Source organism: Mya arenaria, chromosome 10 (genome assembly GCF_026914265.1).
Source record: "Mya arenaria isolate MELC-2E11 chromosome 10, ASM2691426v1".
In the NCBI taxonomy this organism is placed as follows: domain Eukaryota; kingdom Metazoa; phylum Mollusca; class Bivalvia; order Myida; family Myidae; genus Mya; species Mya arenaria.
Window position 1 is genome coordinate 41,749,534 of NC_069131.1, and position 17,415 is coordinate 41,766,948.

Here is a 17,415-nt window from a genome sequence, read left to right on the forward strand (position 1 = left end):
TATTTCACTACTTTTGAGTGTATTTCATTACCTTTACGTGTATTTCACTAATGTAAGTGTAGTTTGCTAATTGTACGTGATTTCACATCTTGAACGTATATTTCACTGCTAGTACGTGTATTTTATTACTTCAAAGTGTATTTCACTTGTTGTACGTGTATTCAACTACCTGTACATGTAATTCACTACCTGTACATGTTTTTCACTACATGTACGTGTATTTCACTACTTGTACGTGTATTCACTACTTGTACGTGTATTCAACTACATGTTCGTGTATTCCACTACCTGTACGTGTATTCCACTACTTGTACGTGTATTTTACTACTTGTACGTGTATTCCACTACTCGTGCGTGTATTCAACTACTTGTACGTGTATTCCACTACTTGTACGTGTATTCCACTACTTGTACGTGTATTCCACTACTTGTACGCATATTCCACTACTTGTATATGTATTCCACTACTTGTACGTATATTCCACTACTTGTATATGTATTCCACTACTTGTACGTATATTCCACTACTTGTACGTATATTCCACTACTTGTATTCGTATATTCCACTACTTGTATATGTATTCCACTATTGTACGTGTATTCCACTACTTGTACGTATTCCACTACTTGTACGTGTATTCCACTACTCGTGCGTGTATTCCACTACTTGTATATGTATTCCACTATTTGTACGTGTATTCCACTATTTGTACGTGTATTCCACTACTTGTACGTGTATTCCACTACTTGTACGTGTATTCCACTACTTGTACGTGTATTCCACTATTCGTGCCTGTATTCCACTACTTGTACGTGTATTCCACTATTCGTGCGTGTATTTCACTACTTGTACGTGTATTCCACTACTTGTACGTGTATTCCACTACTTGTACGTGTAGTCCACTACATGTACGTGTATTCCACTACATGTACGTGTATTCCACTACTTGTACGTGTATTCCACTACTTGTACGTGTATTTCACTACTTGTACGTATATTCCACTACTTGTATGTGTATTCCACTATTTGTACGTGTATTCCACTACTTGTACGTGTATTTCACTACTTGTACGTGTATTCCACTACTTGTACGTGTATTCCACTACATGTACGTGTATTCCACTACATGTACGTGTATTCCTGTACGTTTATTCCACTTCCTGTACAAGTGTTTCACTACCTGTACATTTATTTCACTACTTGTACGTATATTCCACTACTGGTAGAAGTAGATACTTTAAACTTGCTTATTGCCTTTTTATACAAATATATTGCAAAAAATGAAAACATCGTGATAGACTTATTTCTTTTACGTCTTCCTTTCGCTTCTAATGTAGGTAGGTATAACTTTTATAACTTTAGTGCCAAACACACAGTCCTAAATCTGGGCATATCATTATATTGGTTAATTGGTAAGAATTAAAATGTAAACAGGTCAAATCTAACATAATTATAATGGTCTATTTTTTACACAAATAACACATTCTGTATTTAGCATTTTATTCAGTTTTATTTCGGAAATTCCTACAAAAATACACACAAAAACACATTTTTATTCTTTCCGTCTCCAATTCATTTAAACATTAGGTCAAGCTGTTTTTTTTATACAAACAATTCAATTTTTACACACAAAGTTATAAAAAAAAATATATATAAAGTAAATGATCAGAGATTATAACAAAGAAAACAGCTGTTGTATCTAATTAAAATCATACAAAAACACACTTTCTTCTTCCAGACATCAACACAAACTTTGGTTTGGGATTCACAGATTCTAAACCTATCAATACAAGTGTTACTCTTGAAATAAGGACTTTGCTTCCGACCACTCAATATTATGAATCTTTCAAATGGAAGTGCTGCGGAAGAAACGCCAATGCTCCTTCATAATTTCATCATTTAAAAGGGGCATTTTAATGATAATTTAAACTAGTAATGAACATTACAATACTTGTGTATTTTGCTCGTTTGTAAAAAGTTTCATTTGGGTTTTTTACTGAACACTTTAGTTATGATGGAGGTTAACCGCGTTGCATAATGTTCGCAATAACGATCCCATGGCTGACACAAAAGCCTGGATTTATTTCTTGAAAACACAACAGCCTACAAAGCCCATTTACCAAGAGTATTTTTTGCTATAACATTATACAAAATCTGAACAGAATTCTGGTTTTTAATATTCTCAATTTTTTTATACATTCATTGTCATTGAGCATGATATTCATATTGCAACATATTCTTATGAATGTTCCAGTTGTCTACTTCATGTTTTATTTACAATATGGGCGCTTGGCGATTGGATCTTTTCCATTTTCATGAAGATCTCATAAATGGGACACCCAGGTTTGTTTTTAGTTTTCGAAGAGCTATCAATAACACTACCAATGTCCCAGAATCACAACACACGTTTATTCCGTTAAATAATTTGCTTGCCTAAAAGGATATAACTACGGAGTTTCCAAACGTTTTCTAGCTACTACCACTCTGTTATGGGAGTTCCACAGGTAAAATTGAATTGAAGATATACAAGTAGCATTCAGTAGGTTTGGTTCGCATGTTAAAGTGTTGCGACTGTAGTACAGCCGAGGGTCGTTACATTCAACAATGTCCTGTTTGAGCAATCAATGAGATGGTTGGTTCCGTAAGTTGGTCCAATAAGTCCCTCCGCAGCTGGACTGGTATGTTCAACAGAATGGTCAGGCGCTTCAGATGAGACTTCTGTAACAAAGAATATAAAACTGGAAACTCATAAAAGAAGCAATGTACTTGGAATACTCTCAATGAACATTGGAAACACGCCACGGAGCGGACGCCAATGCTCGTCTTTATTTTTGAAGTCGAAAAGGGAGCATACCTCAGTATTTTTTAGGCCAGTAAATATTACTGTATTCAAATTAGAGTTATGCCCCTTAGTAAGAATGATGACATTGTCTCTACCTATGTGTATACAAAGGGTGAAAATGCTCTAGCGGTAAAGGTGATGACATTGTCTCTACCTATGTATATACAAAGGGTGAAAATGCTCTAGCGATAAAGGTGTCCGTATCTCACCAAAGATGGCCAAGCGAGTGTGGGTTCGATACCCACCAGGGTCCTTGACTCCTTTCCCATAGCGTGAACTTATGAGCTAGTATCTTTTCGTCAAAAATGAGCCAGATAAATACGTATAAACCAATGTGTGTACCCAGATTCATTTGAATAATTTGAATTATGAGATAACGTTTTGGGACGACAACGCCAGGCCTGACTTGACCATTTGAAACTACTTAGTTCAAAGTTGAACAAATGACTTTCATTATGTACAACTTTATGCCCCTTGCTGAACATGTGTTTTATTTTTATCTGCTAAAAAGTATACAGAGATTCTATGAATGTTCTTTACAGTTTTTAGTTAATAAGGCCAAAGCATACTTTTGGTTAGCAATTGCCAACAAAGGATATAACAATATCATTACTTTCCTTTGCAAAACAGATTTGACGCACGCATTTGACAAGAATGTATTTAACACTTGTACACTAAAAGGATATCATCTTCTTTATTAAAAACTGAATGCCGCAAACACGTAAAGTTTTTGAAAAAAGTATATGCTTTTTCCTCACCTTATTTATCCTCAAGAGCATATGGATAAAGATCAGCGGTACTGCTGCTGGCTTGGTCAGTATCAACATGAACTGGAAGAGACGTTGATCAGGGATGTTTCCTAAAGTTGGTGAGTGACAGCTCGCTGAAGAAATAAAACACATCACAATTACTAAATGAAAAAGTCAGTAAGTGTTATCATATATAGTACTAAATGCACAGTTAAACAAACTTCAACACAAGAAATACAATGACAATTGATCTGTTTAAATATTATATAAGCACTACTAGAAATATTCAATTACAATAGATGTAAAAGAAAAAACGATCGTTCACTCCCAGTTTTGTACACAGTATTTAAGGGAAGGTTTTCCTTGTTATGCTGGTGTCTCATTGTTGCATTTACATCCCGAGTGTCTGAGCTGAAGCTACCATAGGCTTTGACTAAGGCCGATCAGATTTATCAGTCACCTTGACGATACTGTCCTTGTGTGACCTTTAAACTATGAATAATAATAATAATAATAATAATAATAATAATAATAATAATAATAAAATAATAATAATAATAATAATAATAATAAAAATAAAATAATAATAATAATAATAATAATAATAATAATAATAATAAAATAATAATAATAATAATAATAATAATAATAATAATAATAATAATGATAAACAAAACACAAGTGACATAATTTAAGTTATCTATTAATTTGATTTACATCGCCAGAGCAGCATACCTATAATGTTGATCATCTTTGTCCAGGATAGGATCCGGAAGTCCCTGTAATGATAATTCCTGACCTCGTGGTCCGCTTTGGTAAGTAGCAACTGGTATCTCTACATTTTCGTATGTGAAACGTGTACTGAATTTTCCTGCAGTGGTTCGCATTCCACTGCCTGATGTCTGCCACTTTGTTGATTTCACTTCACCAAGACTGAAAGCTAGATCTTTGTCTATAAAACATGATTGCAGACGACAACATTGTTTAAGCAAGCTGTGAATCATTCGTAATAAGTTATTTTTCTTACAATTACATAAATACCCATTGAACTATTAATCTAAAAGGAAAATGTTTATATTGCAGTCAGAGATTTTTCAAACATTATAAAAAATATTAGAAACTTTTCGGTATTTGTTTTGTCTTCTTTACAAATAAAAACACGAATATATGGGTTTGTGTGAACATTTTTTGCGCAACATATTTATCATATAAAACAGGATGATTGATTATTTTTATCATGAATTACATATATTTTATTTATGTACAGACCAGCCTAATTTCTTCGTGGTTTTAGTTGTTCATTTAATAGATGGCTTGTGGTTTACAAATGTATATACGAGTACCTAATGCCAAGGCGACACCAGAGTGCTGAGAGTCCGGTACCAGAGATGTCTAGTGGTCTTCTGGCACAAGCGACACCAGAGTGCTGAGAGTCAGGTACCAGAGATGTCTAGTGGTCTTCTGGCGCATTGCGACACAAGAGTGCTGAGAGTCAGGAACCAGAGATGTCTGGTGGTCTTCTGGCGCAAGGAGACACCAGAGTGCTGAGAGTCAGGTACCAAAGATGTCTGGTGGTCTTTTGGCACAAGGCTACACCAGAGTGCTGAGAGTCAGGTACCAGAGATGTCTGGTGGTCTTCTGGTGCATTGCGACACCAGAGTGCTGAGAGTCAGGTACCAGAGATGTCTGGTGGTCTTCTGGCGCAAGGAGACAACAGAGTGCTGAGAGTCAGGTACCAGAGATGTCTGGTGGTCTTCTGGCGCAACTTCATGCGCATTTGCAAAACATCAGCCATTTTCCATAGAAAACAACATCGGAAGTAGTTTCAGTGTTAAATGTGTATTGTTTACTACTATGTTCAAGTTCAATTGCCATTGAAGTGTATTAGTGCATAACTTATTAAGGTTCCTAGAGGAAAGCCATTGGTTAAACTGCTACATTTTAATTACTACGCGATCAACTTGTAGCGTACTTAAATGTAAACATTCTGACAATGTCAACCGCCAATATATATCAGAGGTAGTTTTCGATGGAAAATGGCCGAGGTGTTCAGATGGATAAAGAAAAAGATCACTACAAATACCTCATGTGTTCAAAAAAGACACAAATAAACAACTATATGACTCATGCTCATGTCCATTTCGCTGTAAAGTAAAGAGATATTTACTGAGTATGTAATGGTTAAAAATTGTTAGTACGTAATTACAAACATAAGAACGTATACAATGTTTTAGTGGTCAACATACTATTTTGTAAACTACCCACTTTCTTGACCAGTCAATATTCATTTTTACCGCCTTATCTGATAAAAGTCAAACTGCTTATGTATTGAAATAAATGTCAGAAACATCAGAACACTTGAGAAGTATTTCCTTTTCAAAGGACAAAACAAAATGTTGACCACTCATTAAATAGATGTTTGGTTTAGAAATTCCAAGTGACTGTGATCACATTGTGACCACTTTTAACCGACGAAAATCAACCCGTTTGTTAAAGTTCCTTCTTTTATCATAACAGATGAAACATATGCTTCATCTTCAAATTTACATTCTACTAAATTGCAAATCAAATCATGATGAAATGCAAGCACAATACATGAACAAAATAGATTCCTTGACAATAAGTACACTCTGAAGTGTGTTTACATATGAAATGACGTCTTAATAGATGACCATCTGATCAACATTATTAAACATAGGTTCGTAATGAAAATTACAATATTATTGACAATATCTACCATCTACATGAGATCCAACAGTTAATGTGAATACATGCATAATTTAAAGTTCATGGCAAACAAAATATACAGAGAATTACACCAAAGAGATAGCATATAGAAAACTATATAGCAAATTCTAGTGGACATATAATTGTCGATTCTAAACAAAATACATGTAAATATACATTGTTATGTCAATAGTTTCGTTTTCAAACACATTCATCCCTTCTTTAGAATTCATTGTTTAAAATGGTGACAAAACTAGTTTCAGCCATATTTGCGTGGACGGTATCTATGCGAATTGTTGAATGTTCGTTTTTTGGAGCGACATGAAGGTTATTCATCAATCATAAGGCTGCATAGATGTGTGTGTGTGTGTGTGTGTGTGTGTGTGTGTGCGTGCGTGCGTGCGTGCGTGCGTGCGTGCGTGTGTGAACTTAGGTAAGCTATCTGTCATTATGCTGCACAGATGTGTAAGTGCATTAAGGTAAGTCATCCGTCATTATGCTGCAAAGATGTGTGAGTGAAGTAAGGTAAGCCATCCTTCATTATGCTGCAAAGATGTGTGAGTGAAGTAAGGTACGCCATCCTTCATTATGCTGCACAGACGTGTTAGTGCATTAAAGTAAGCCATCCGTCATGATGCTGCAAAGGGGTGTGAGTCAATTAAGGTAAGCCATCAGTCATTATGCTGCAAAGAAGTGTAAATGTATTAAGGTATGCTATCTAATATTCGATTGCTAAGCCGTGTTAGTGCATTAAGGTAAGTAAACCATCATCGAGCTGCAAAGATGTGTTATTGCATTAAGGTAAGCCATCCTTTATTATGACGAAAAGGCGTGTAAGTGCATAAGGGTAAGTCACTAGGTAAGCCATCCATCTTTAGGCTACAAAGACTTGTTAGTGCATTAAGGTAAGCCACCCATCATTAGGATGCTAAGACGTGTTAGTGCATTAAGCTAAGCCACCCATAATAAGGATGCAACGACTAGTTAGTGCATTAAGGTAAGTCACCCATTATAAGGATGCAAAGATGTGTTAGTGCATTAAGGTTAGCCACCCATCATTAGGATGCAAAGATATGTTAGTGAATTAAGGTAAGCCATCCATCATCAAGCTGCAAAGATGTGTTGGTGCATTAAGGTAAGCCATCAATCATCAAGCTGCAAAGATGTTTTAGTGCATTAAGGTAAGCCATCCATCATCAAGCTGCAAAGATGTGTTAGTGCATTAAGGTAAGCCACCCATAATAAGGATGCAACTATGTGTTGGTGCATTAAGTTAAGCCATCCATCATAAGGACACAAAGATGTTTTAGTAAATTAAGGCAAACCATCTATCATAAGGACGCGTAGATGTGTTAGTACATTAAGGAAAGCCATCCATAATAAGGATGCAAAAAAGTGTGAGTCCATTTAGGTAAGCCATCCACCATTAGGGTGCAAAGATTTGTTTATGCATTTCGGACATAATAAGAATGCAAAGACGTGTTAGTGCATTAAGGTAAGTCACTCATCATTAGGATGCAAATATGTGTTAGTGCATTAAGGTAAGTCACTCATCATTAGGATGCAAATATGTGTTGGTGCATTAAGGTAAGCCATCCATCGTAAGGATGCAAATATGTGTTAGTGTATTGAGGTAAGCCATCTATCGTAAGGATACAAACATGTAATGGTGCATTAAGGTAAGCCACCCATTATTAGGATGCAAATATGTGTTGGTGCATTAACGTAAGCCATTGATCATTTTGCTAAGATGTGTTAGTGCATTCAGGTTAACCGTCCATCATTTGGATCAAGGGCGTGTTTGTGCATTTTAGATAGTAAAATCAAGATTATTTCTATGTCGAATTCATATTTGACTAGCCGTTATATAATTTTGCATGAATTACGTTTTTCAAATACATCAAAATTGCACTAGCTTTTTGTGAATACTTTTAAAAAAAATTTTTTTTAAACATTTAGCAAATTTAAAATGAAACCATTAGCAATGAATTTATGATGGATGGTTTACCTTAAGAGCATATACACGCATTATTATATCAAAGCTACCTCTATCAATGCGTTTACTATACATTTGCCAATTATTTTAATATTTACTTAAAACAGACCACTCTCATCCTTAATAAGCATTAATTAAACATGTATGTTATCAGATTGCAAAACTGTGAATGAATATTTCTATAACAATAAAAGTTAATGAGTATTGGTGTAACTATAAATGTTAATGAATATTGGTGTAACTATAAATATTAATGCATATTGGTGTAACCATAAATGTTAAGAAATATTGCCATAACTATAAATGTTAATGACTATTGCTATAACTATCAATGTTAATGAATATTGTTATAACTTTTAGTTTGATTTTCACTGGTGTTGTAAACACTGGCTCGATTTTTCAGAATTTTGTCGAAGTAATCAATGTGATTAACGACATCGATAATAACGTTTAAAAATTAACTATTTCATTATGTGCTCGCGTATTTATATGAAATATATAACATACAGCTGCTTGGGCGGTCTTAAATCTTTTTTAAGATATACAGCAGACATCGATTAAATCCATTAGATTTTCAAAGCAACAACGATCTGAACGTAAGCGATTACGTTAACAACGTTGTTAACTTGAACAATGTTCCGAACAATCGGCCAAGTATTCGAATTATCCTTACATTTACACAGTTAGTATTACTTTCATAAACCCGAGTAGTTATATACAATATTACGAGCATTTTATGTTTATCTAAAGTATCCCACTTGATCCAACAATCTATTTGCACAAAATATGTCTTTTGATATAATACACCTGTAAGCAAAGCTGTTCCTAGGACTGTGATTCACGGGGTAAAACAATGTTTAATTAAATAATAAATCAAAATATTTACAAGATATGAAAAACATATTTAAAGTTGCACTCTCACAGATTGAACGTTCTGACAACTTTTTTTGTCTTGGAACAAGCCAATTTTTGCGAAAATCCATGGAAACCAGTTGTATAAGACTGCTGACAAAATATTAGATCTCAGATTTAGGTTAAGGTTTTATGCATTTTACTTTAACCGTTAGTAAGGTTAAAGCCATTAAACATTAATTTTCGAACGGAAATATGCAAATCTGCGATCCGATCATTTGTCAGCAATCTTTTATCATTGGTTTGCAGATATTTACGTAAAAAATTGCTCTTTCCAAGACAAAAATTAAAAAAGTTGTAAAAATGGTTAATCTGTGAGTGTGCAGCTTTAAGAAGTAAAAAAGAAAAGTAAATTCATTTTTTTTAAATGTTTAAGATATATTGGATAACTTGCACAAATCTTAGCTATTCAACTGATGTAACCGTGGGGTATATTAATAAAAATATATTGTTCATGAAAATGACATTTATACTGATAACGTCCAGATTACTTACCCTTAGCATTTTTCAAATAACTTAATTTCACGTTTATCTTTTACGATAATGTACATGTGGTACGGCGAACATTGTCCATTCTTTGCTTTCGTAGTTTCTTTGTAAAGTGTTCACCATTTGCAAATGTCACCTCCATAGGCGGTGTCTTCTTCCGCATCTGATTATTGATAGATACACAGAACACCTCCAGCTGGGCCGGGGCGATGGTCACATGCAGGAGACGAAGGTTCACAAAATAGATCTCAGCGAGGTCCGTGCAGGAGGACAGGTCCAGGTGGAAGTCGTCAGGAAATGTTAATGTGCCCAACCACAGTTCTTGTAGTTTTTCACACTGCCGTATATTAAGGGTTTCATTTAAAGTAACGTTGTACAGACTGAGCTTTCGTAATTTCTCTGTAAACTGTTCCCCTTGTGCGAATGTCACCTCCATTGGGGGTGTCTTCTCCAGCATGTCATCCTTGATGTAGACCCAGAACACCTCCACCTGGGCCGGGGCTATGGTCACATGGTGGAGACGGAGATTTCGTAGTGTTACTGCAGTCAGGTCCGTGAATGAGGAAAGGTCCAGGTGGAAGTCGTCAGGAAATGTTAATGTGCCCAACCGCAGTTTTTGTAGTTTATCACACTGCCGTATATTAAGGGTTTCATTTAAAGTAACGTTGTACAGACTGAGCTTTCGTAATTTCTCTGTAAACTGTTCCCCGCGTGCGAATGTCACCTCCATTGGGGGTGTCTTCTCCAGCATGTCAGCCTTGATGTAGACCCAGAACTTCTCCACCTGGGCCGGGGCTATGGTCACATGGTGGAGACGGAGATTCTGTAGTGTTACTTCAGTCAGGTCCGTGCAGGAGGACAGGTCCAGGTGGAAGTCGTCAGGAAATGTTAATGTGGCCAGCTGCAGTTTTTGTAGTTTATCACACTGCCGTATATTAAGGGTTTCATTAAAAGTAACGTTAATCAGACTGAGCTCTCGTAATTTGTCTGTAAACTGTTCCCCTTGTGCGAATGTCACCTCCATTTAGGGTGTCTTCTCCAGCATGTCATCCTTGATGTAGACCCAGAACATCTCCAGCCGGGCCGGGGCGATGGTCACATGGTGGAGACGGAGATTTCGTAGTGTTACTGCAGTCAGGTCCGTGAATGAGGACAGGTCCAGGTGGAAGTCGTCAGGAAATGTTAATGTGGCCAGCTGCAGTTTTTGTAGTTTATCACACTGCCGTATATTAAGGGTTTCATTAAAAGTAACGTTGTACAGACTGAGCTTTCGTAATTTCTCTGTAAACTGTTCCCCTTGTGCGAATGTCACCTCCATTGGGGGTGTCTTCTCCAGCATGTCAGCCTTGATGTAGACCCAGAACTCCTCCACCTGGGCCGGGGCTATGGTCACATGGTGGAGACGGAGATTCTGTAGTGTTACTTCAGTCAGGTCCGTGAATGAGGAAAGGTCCAGGTGGAAGTCGTCAGGAAATGTTAATGTGTCCAGCTGCAGTTCTTGTAGTTTATCACACTGCCGTAGATTAAGGGTTTCATTTAAAGTAACGTTTATCAGACTGAGCTTTCGTAATTTGTCTGTAAACTGTTCCCCGTGTGCGAATGTCACCTCCATTGGGGGTGTCTTCTCCAGCATGTCATCCATGATGGCGACCCAGAACATCTCCAGCCGGGCCGGGGCGATGGTCACATGGTGGAGACGGAGATTTCGTAGTGGTACTATAGTCAGGTCCGTGAATGAGGAAAGGTCCAGGTGGAAGTCGTCAGGAAATGTTAATGTGACCAGCTGCAGTTCTTGTAGTTTATCACACTGCCGTATAATAAGGGTTTCATTAAAAGTAACGTTGACCAGACTGAGCTTTCGTAATTTCTCTGTAAACTGTTCCCCGCGTGCGAATGTCACCTCCATTGGGGGTGTCTTCTCCAGCATGTCATCCTTGATGTAGACCCAGAACTTCTCCACCTGGGCCGGGGCTATGGTCACATGGTGGAGACGGAGATTCTGTAGTGTTACTTCAGTCAGGTCCGTGAATGAGGAAAGGTCCAGGTGGAAGTCGTCAGGAAATGTTAATGTGGCCAGCTGCAGTTTTTGTAGTTTATCACACTGCCGTATATTAAGGGTTTCATTAAAAGTAACGTTGTCCAGACTGAGCTTTCGTAATTTCTCTGTAAACTGTTCCCCGCGTGCGAATGTCACCTCCATGGGACGTGTCTTCTCTACCATGTCATCATTGATGGTGACCCAAAACACCTCCAGCTGGGCCGGGGCGATAGTCAGATGATCGAGATAAACGTTATTCAGAACCAAAATTTTAAGATTCTCACATAATGCCAGGTGTAAATTATCATTTTCTATGTACAAATTGAAAAGACATAGGACTGATAATTTGTTTAAAGAACATGTTGGAATAGTTTGTGGATAAGTATCATTCTCATTTTCACTGGATATACATAGTGTGCTTAATTGTTCCATGCCTGTCATGCTGATATTAACAGGGTATTCTTCGGAACATTGAATAGCGCACGACTTCAATCCTTTACGGCTGTGTTGCAAGAGTGGATGTTTTGCCGCAAAGTGTTTCCTATTTAGCCATGCATGTCTTAACGTTAGTTGCGGATTTGACTGACCATTATTTACACATTCGTTGTACGAAAGTAGCACGGCGTCTTGGTACTCGATGATCTCATTTTTATAAAATGTATATCCTCTGTAAAACTCCCGCTTCGTATCCCCGAACATTTCCGAACATCGCCGGCCATGCTCGTAATTCATCACGCACAGGAAGGACATTAAGTCCGGTGAAAACGCAGTATTGAAGTTGTTCTCAAACGCAAGCCAATCTTCACTCTTGAAATCCAGTGACGAAATATATAATGCTGCTAACATTTCCTGATAGGTTTTGTGTAGAAATCGGTACACTTTGCTTTCAATACTGCACTTGTGTGACCTATCGGCTGAGATCAGTCCTGAATGTAAAAGAAATTGTTCATCTTGTAACGAATTCATGGTTGCCTCGTTAAAATCGTTCTTCGAGTTAATTAACATCTCAAAAGCAATCTTTCCTGTTTCATAAATCAAAGAAGATTTTGCTTTACACAGCTTCCGTCCCTCAAAACAAGTAGGAAGAGGCCTTTGTGTGGGAGGTGGTTTTTGTGGACGTTCTGAGTTGTCATTGCTTTTGTTGTTTACTAAGCTGAACATCATTTCCAATATATCTGCATAGATGTGTGATCTTGTTGGCCCAAGCGTTACACTAGTTTTTTTATTTTCTGGTGTTTCGTCGTCCATACGTCGATCTTGCCAGACGCAGTAAAGTTGGAGTCCCACGAGCGTGTTGGAGGAAAGTGATTGCAGTTTCAGTGTTTGTAAAGTGGCAAAGAAGTCTTTAACTTCAAAAGTTGTCCCGTACAAAATGTTTAAAATTTGATTCACGTGTTTAAACAGCTGTTTTTGTGAAATTTGGCTGAGATCGTCAATACTAACATGCATGTACTTCGGCAGTGCCATATCTGCGAGTTTCCATGGGCGGCATGTTATAATTATGCTGTACTTCCGGTTTGCCATTGGTGAGTTCAACGTTGACAAAGAAGTCTCGTCCATTCCATCTAAGATGACCAAACAACGTTCGTCTATGAATACCCTTTCCAGTTTTTCTCGGTCTTGCCTCTGGTATCCAATCTCATTTTCTAAGTGAGCGAGGATGATATCATCAATGGAATGGGAACAGTTTGGCGGAAAATCCCTCATTGGAATGTAGAGGAGATAGGGTATGTCTTCTAAAGATGTAAAGGGAATGTCAAACCTCTCTTTAAATTTGCTGATTGTAACCGTTTGGTCGTCATGTAATGCGCACCACAAAACAGCTACAGACTTACAAAATGATGTTTTACCAACACCAGCATTCGCGGTTATGATTGTGATTTTGTTCGTTTTATCATTAGGTGTCAGTAGCTGTTCAAGTGATGTAATACGAGATTTCTGGTTTTCTGTTGCCCGGTTCTTGGTATCAATCTTTATTTTTTGCAATACTTCAAAAAGCCTTGGAGGCATGTAAAAATCCTCCAAGCGGGAGTCACCATGACGAAAGAACGGCCCCAGCGAAAGGGTAGAATTGGTTGTTAAATGGTGTTGAAGTAGAGTTGTTTTGAGGTCTGAAACATGTTATATTTGGTCATATTCTACATTTGATATTGAACGAATATTAAAGTGACACTGTGAGGCGTAAAGATAGCACGCGATCACAAATGAGAACGACAACGGTGAAATTGACATTACAAAACACATGTTGAACACATAACTTGTACTTGTTTATTCATTTGTGTGTTTGTTGTGATTTTAAATTGTATATGTCTTCACGATCAATAGTGAGGTTGCGAAACACTACTTGTACGGCTACTTGTACACGTAATCAAGAAATGTGTACATGTTGTGAACTTCTTCATCGAGGAATGTTTACATGTTGCGACCTACGTCATCCAGGAATGTGTACTTTTTGCCCACATGTCACCCAGGAAGGTGTACTTTTTGCGCACCGAGTCACCCAGAAATGTGTATTTTAGAATTTCATTAACGATAGCACGAGCAGCGTGATTTATGTAAAAACAGCAAGCCAACTAGAACAATTTTAAGATAAATTAAGTAAGGGAAATGTAAACACAACTGCAACCACAGTACGCGTACAATTTATGTTTCGCTACCTCATATAAAGAAACCCCACAATAAGTGTCATATCAACCTCTGACTTGGGAAACCAAAGAAGTCTATTTTAAGACGCGCGTGTTATGTGGCAGAATCATGTCAACTGGTCAAAACCGTGCCGTATGATGTACCATGATGTGTATATGAGATTTTAACATAGACAAGTCACGTGAGGTATAATTAACCAAATTGTTTTTTATGTTTAACTATCCTGAAAAAACGGACCCCGAAAGAAACAAATACCAAATTAGTGATATTCGATGTATAACATAGACACTAGAGCCTCAATTCTGCACAATCTTCATTTTTTAGATAGACTTCCACAGTATTGAGTTCAAATAAAACTTTTAGTGGGTTGATCATAGGAATCACACTGAATGCATCATTTCAGATATCAAATACCAATAATACAAGTACAGCGTATGAGAATTTTGTTTACACTTGTGTTTTGTCATCGAAATTAAAGTAAACGGGAAATATTTCGGTAAGATCCATGATCATATAAATTGTGCTGTTTTTCGACCGGGAAGACTAAAACCTATCCGCTCGCGGACGCTAAACATAGAAATGAATTGGTATGGCCTAATTATCCAAAAGCGTTTTCTGGAGGTTTGTAAAACAGGTTTTGAATTTTCAAATGAGAAATAAAATGAGAAAGGTACACACGATAAGGGTGTTATAGTAAGCATTTTATTTTTTAAAGTGACACTCTTAAATCAATACATACACATGTTTAACAAACACCAATTTTGACTGATTGACCTTGTTCTTCTTACTAAATAATGCATTTATGGAAAATATAAATTACTGATAACAAGATTGTAACTGTGTATTCAATAGCAGAAAGCGCAAAAATAATAAATGATTGGTGAATGCTAAAAGATTTACTGTGATCTACTATAGTCTCATAAGATAGAAATACTGTGTTGTATGCTCATTTCTTTCAAATTAAACTCGGTATTCGTCATAAGAACTATTATTTTCGACATCTATTCATCATTGTGGGAATATTAAAACAATATAATTAATTGTGGTAAATCTTTTTGGGAGTAAGATTGCATCTTTAAATGAATGCAACAATTATAACTATTTAACTTTCGAGAGGCTTATTGGTTTTTGATTGCCCTTTTTATTAAGCAAAGGCTGAACAATCTAAATAATCATTATTCAGTTTTGACAATAATACTTGCCATTGTAATTTTGTTATTGTATACTGTTGGATTACAAGTGTTTTCGCCGCTTAAAGGGATACAAAGTGTGAAGATATACTCTATATTCAGTTAAAATTGTGTAGTAATTACTAACCGGGATTTCAATATATTAACAATGAAAGTAGACACGCAAATGTTGATATGGTTACAATTGACAGTGATAAAGTAAAAGAATCAAATTTGTCGTTTAAATACCGGATTGCATCGTTCCAAAAGTGTTAACATTTTACCTACCCGTTTGAAGGCTTCATCCACCTGCTGCTGCTGCTGTAAAATCTCGGCCTTCTGGGCGTCATAGTCTCGCTTGTGGGCTTCTACGTCCTCACCAATGCGATCAACAAGTTCTTCCATGTATGTAGCCACCACATGTGTTTTGTTCTCCAACACTTGGTGAAGTTTCGTGGTCTCTTCGATGTGTCTCTCTATGTCAATGACTAATTCACTTGATTCTTGTGTTCTAATAGGTCCTTGTATATTTTCTATTGGTCTATCCATCTGATGCGACCGCACATTATCACATATTTCTGCTCGATGCGTCCTATGATCAGTTTTTCGTCTTGTCTTTCTCAAATAATTCCCCATGATTGTTATTTTGTATTACCTATATGAACGGTATATTTGTTGTATTAAGCGCGTTTTAACCAACTAATTTTCATCAACGATTGACATCTTTCTTAGAATTTAAGTCGTAAAATTTAAAGTTTATTTTTTTAAATATGAGATTCGCATTTTCTGTAAATTTAAATCATAATATTGAATGTCTATAGTGACTTCAAAATGTGATGGATGTTAGGCGAAGGTCTACGTCGACGTTTCAGCATCATCTGAAGTTGTAAAATCAAACAAAAATGTAAATATCGTGTATATTGTTCATAATATAAGTATGATCATAATGACTTTAAAATATGCGCTTTCTTCATATATTATTACATTAAAGCTGCTTATTTCGAACCACGGCTTAATGTAAAAACAAACATTTTTGATGGTACCTGTGTGCGTGACCCCAACCCTCGAACATCCCTCAACCCTTCAATATCCCTGTTGCATGAGTAGTCTTCCCCACATGTTAGCACCCCGTCCCTCTGATACATCTAAATAAATGTTGCACAACTGAAATCAACATTGTAGGTGACAATATCCCGTCCGTGAAAGTTGTGCGATATTTGGGCGCTTACCTTGACCAGTTTCTAAATTTTAAAGAACATATTCGAATTAAGTGTAAAAGTGCTATGTTTAACTATCTGAGGATTAAAAGTATCCGTAAATATCTGACCGTAGACGCTACCAAAATTCTTGTTTTGTCGCTTGTCATCTCCCATCTCGATTATTGTAATGCATTACTTTACGGAATAGCCGATTGTGATTTATATAAATTGCAGCGTATACAAAATATGTGTGCGAAACTTGTTCTTCAGCGTGGAAAATATGACAGTGCTAAAGACGTGTTATTCGAGCTCAATTGGCTGCCAGTTAAAGCACGAATTCAATTTAAGATACTGTGTTTAATGTTTAATTGTTCAACCGGAAATGCCCCATCATATCTCACGGAACTATTGACCGTAAAAATGCATCGACGTGCCGGTTTGAGATCCTCTGCTACGTCAGAACTTATTTACGATGTCCCATTTAATAGGCGAAAATCATTCTCTGACCGGGGTTTCGCTACAGCAGGCCCAGTTCTTTGGAATAAACTGCCTGTACACGTCAAGAACTCGTCTTCCATAGAACAGTTCAAAAAGAATCTTAAAACTCACTTCTTTAGAGATTTTTATGCATTTTTCAAGTCATTGTT

General features: G+C 36.7%; 1 protein-coding gene across 4 annotated transcripts; it reads right to left on the reverse strand.

The window, feature by feature from the left end:
• Window positions 1-1,484: 1,484 nt before the first annotated feature.
• LOC128206014 (uncharacterized) lies at window positions 1,485-10,740 on the reverse strand. Of its 4 annotated transcripts, none has more exons than XM_052908135.1 (5): window positions 4,936-10,740; window positions 4,328-4,532; window positions 3,932-4,084; window positions 3,602-3,726; window positions 1,485-2,719 (listed from the first exon to the last, which is right to left on the reverse strand). In XM_052908135.1, exon 1 carries the CDS (start codon window positions 10,738-10,740, stop codon window positions 9,763-9,765), a length of 978 nt encoding a protein of 325 aa, XP_052764095.1. In that variant the 3' UTR covers window positions 1,485-2,719; window positions 3,602-3,726; window positions 3,932-4,084; window positions 4,328-4,532; window positions 4,936-9,762. The 4 variants fall into 4 exon arrangements, with proteins under 4 accessions (XP_052764095.1, XP_052764094.1, XP_052764093.1 ...); XM_052908134.1 differs by having other exon boundaries at window positions 3,887-4,084; XM_052908133.1 differs by lacking the exon at window positions 3,932-4,084.
• Between the last annotated feature and the right edge of the window lie 6,675 nt (window positions 10,741-17,415).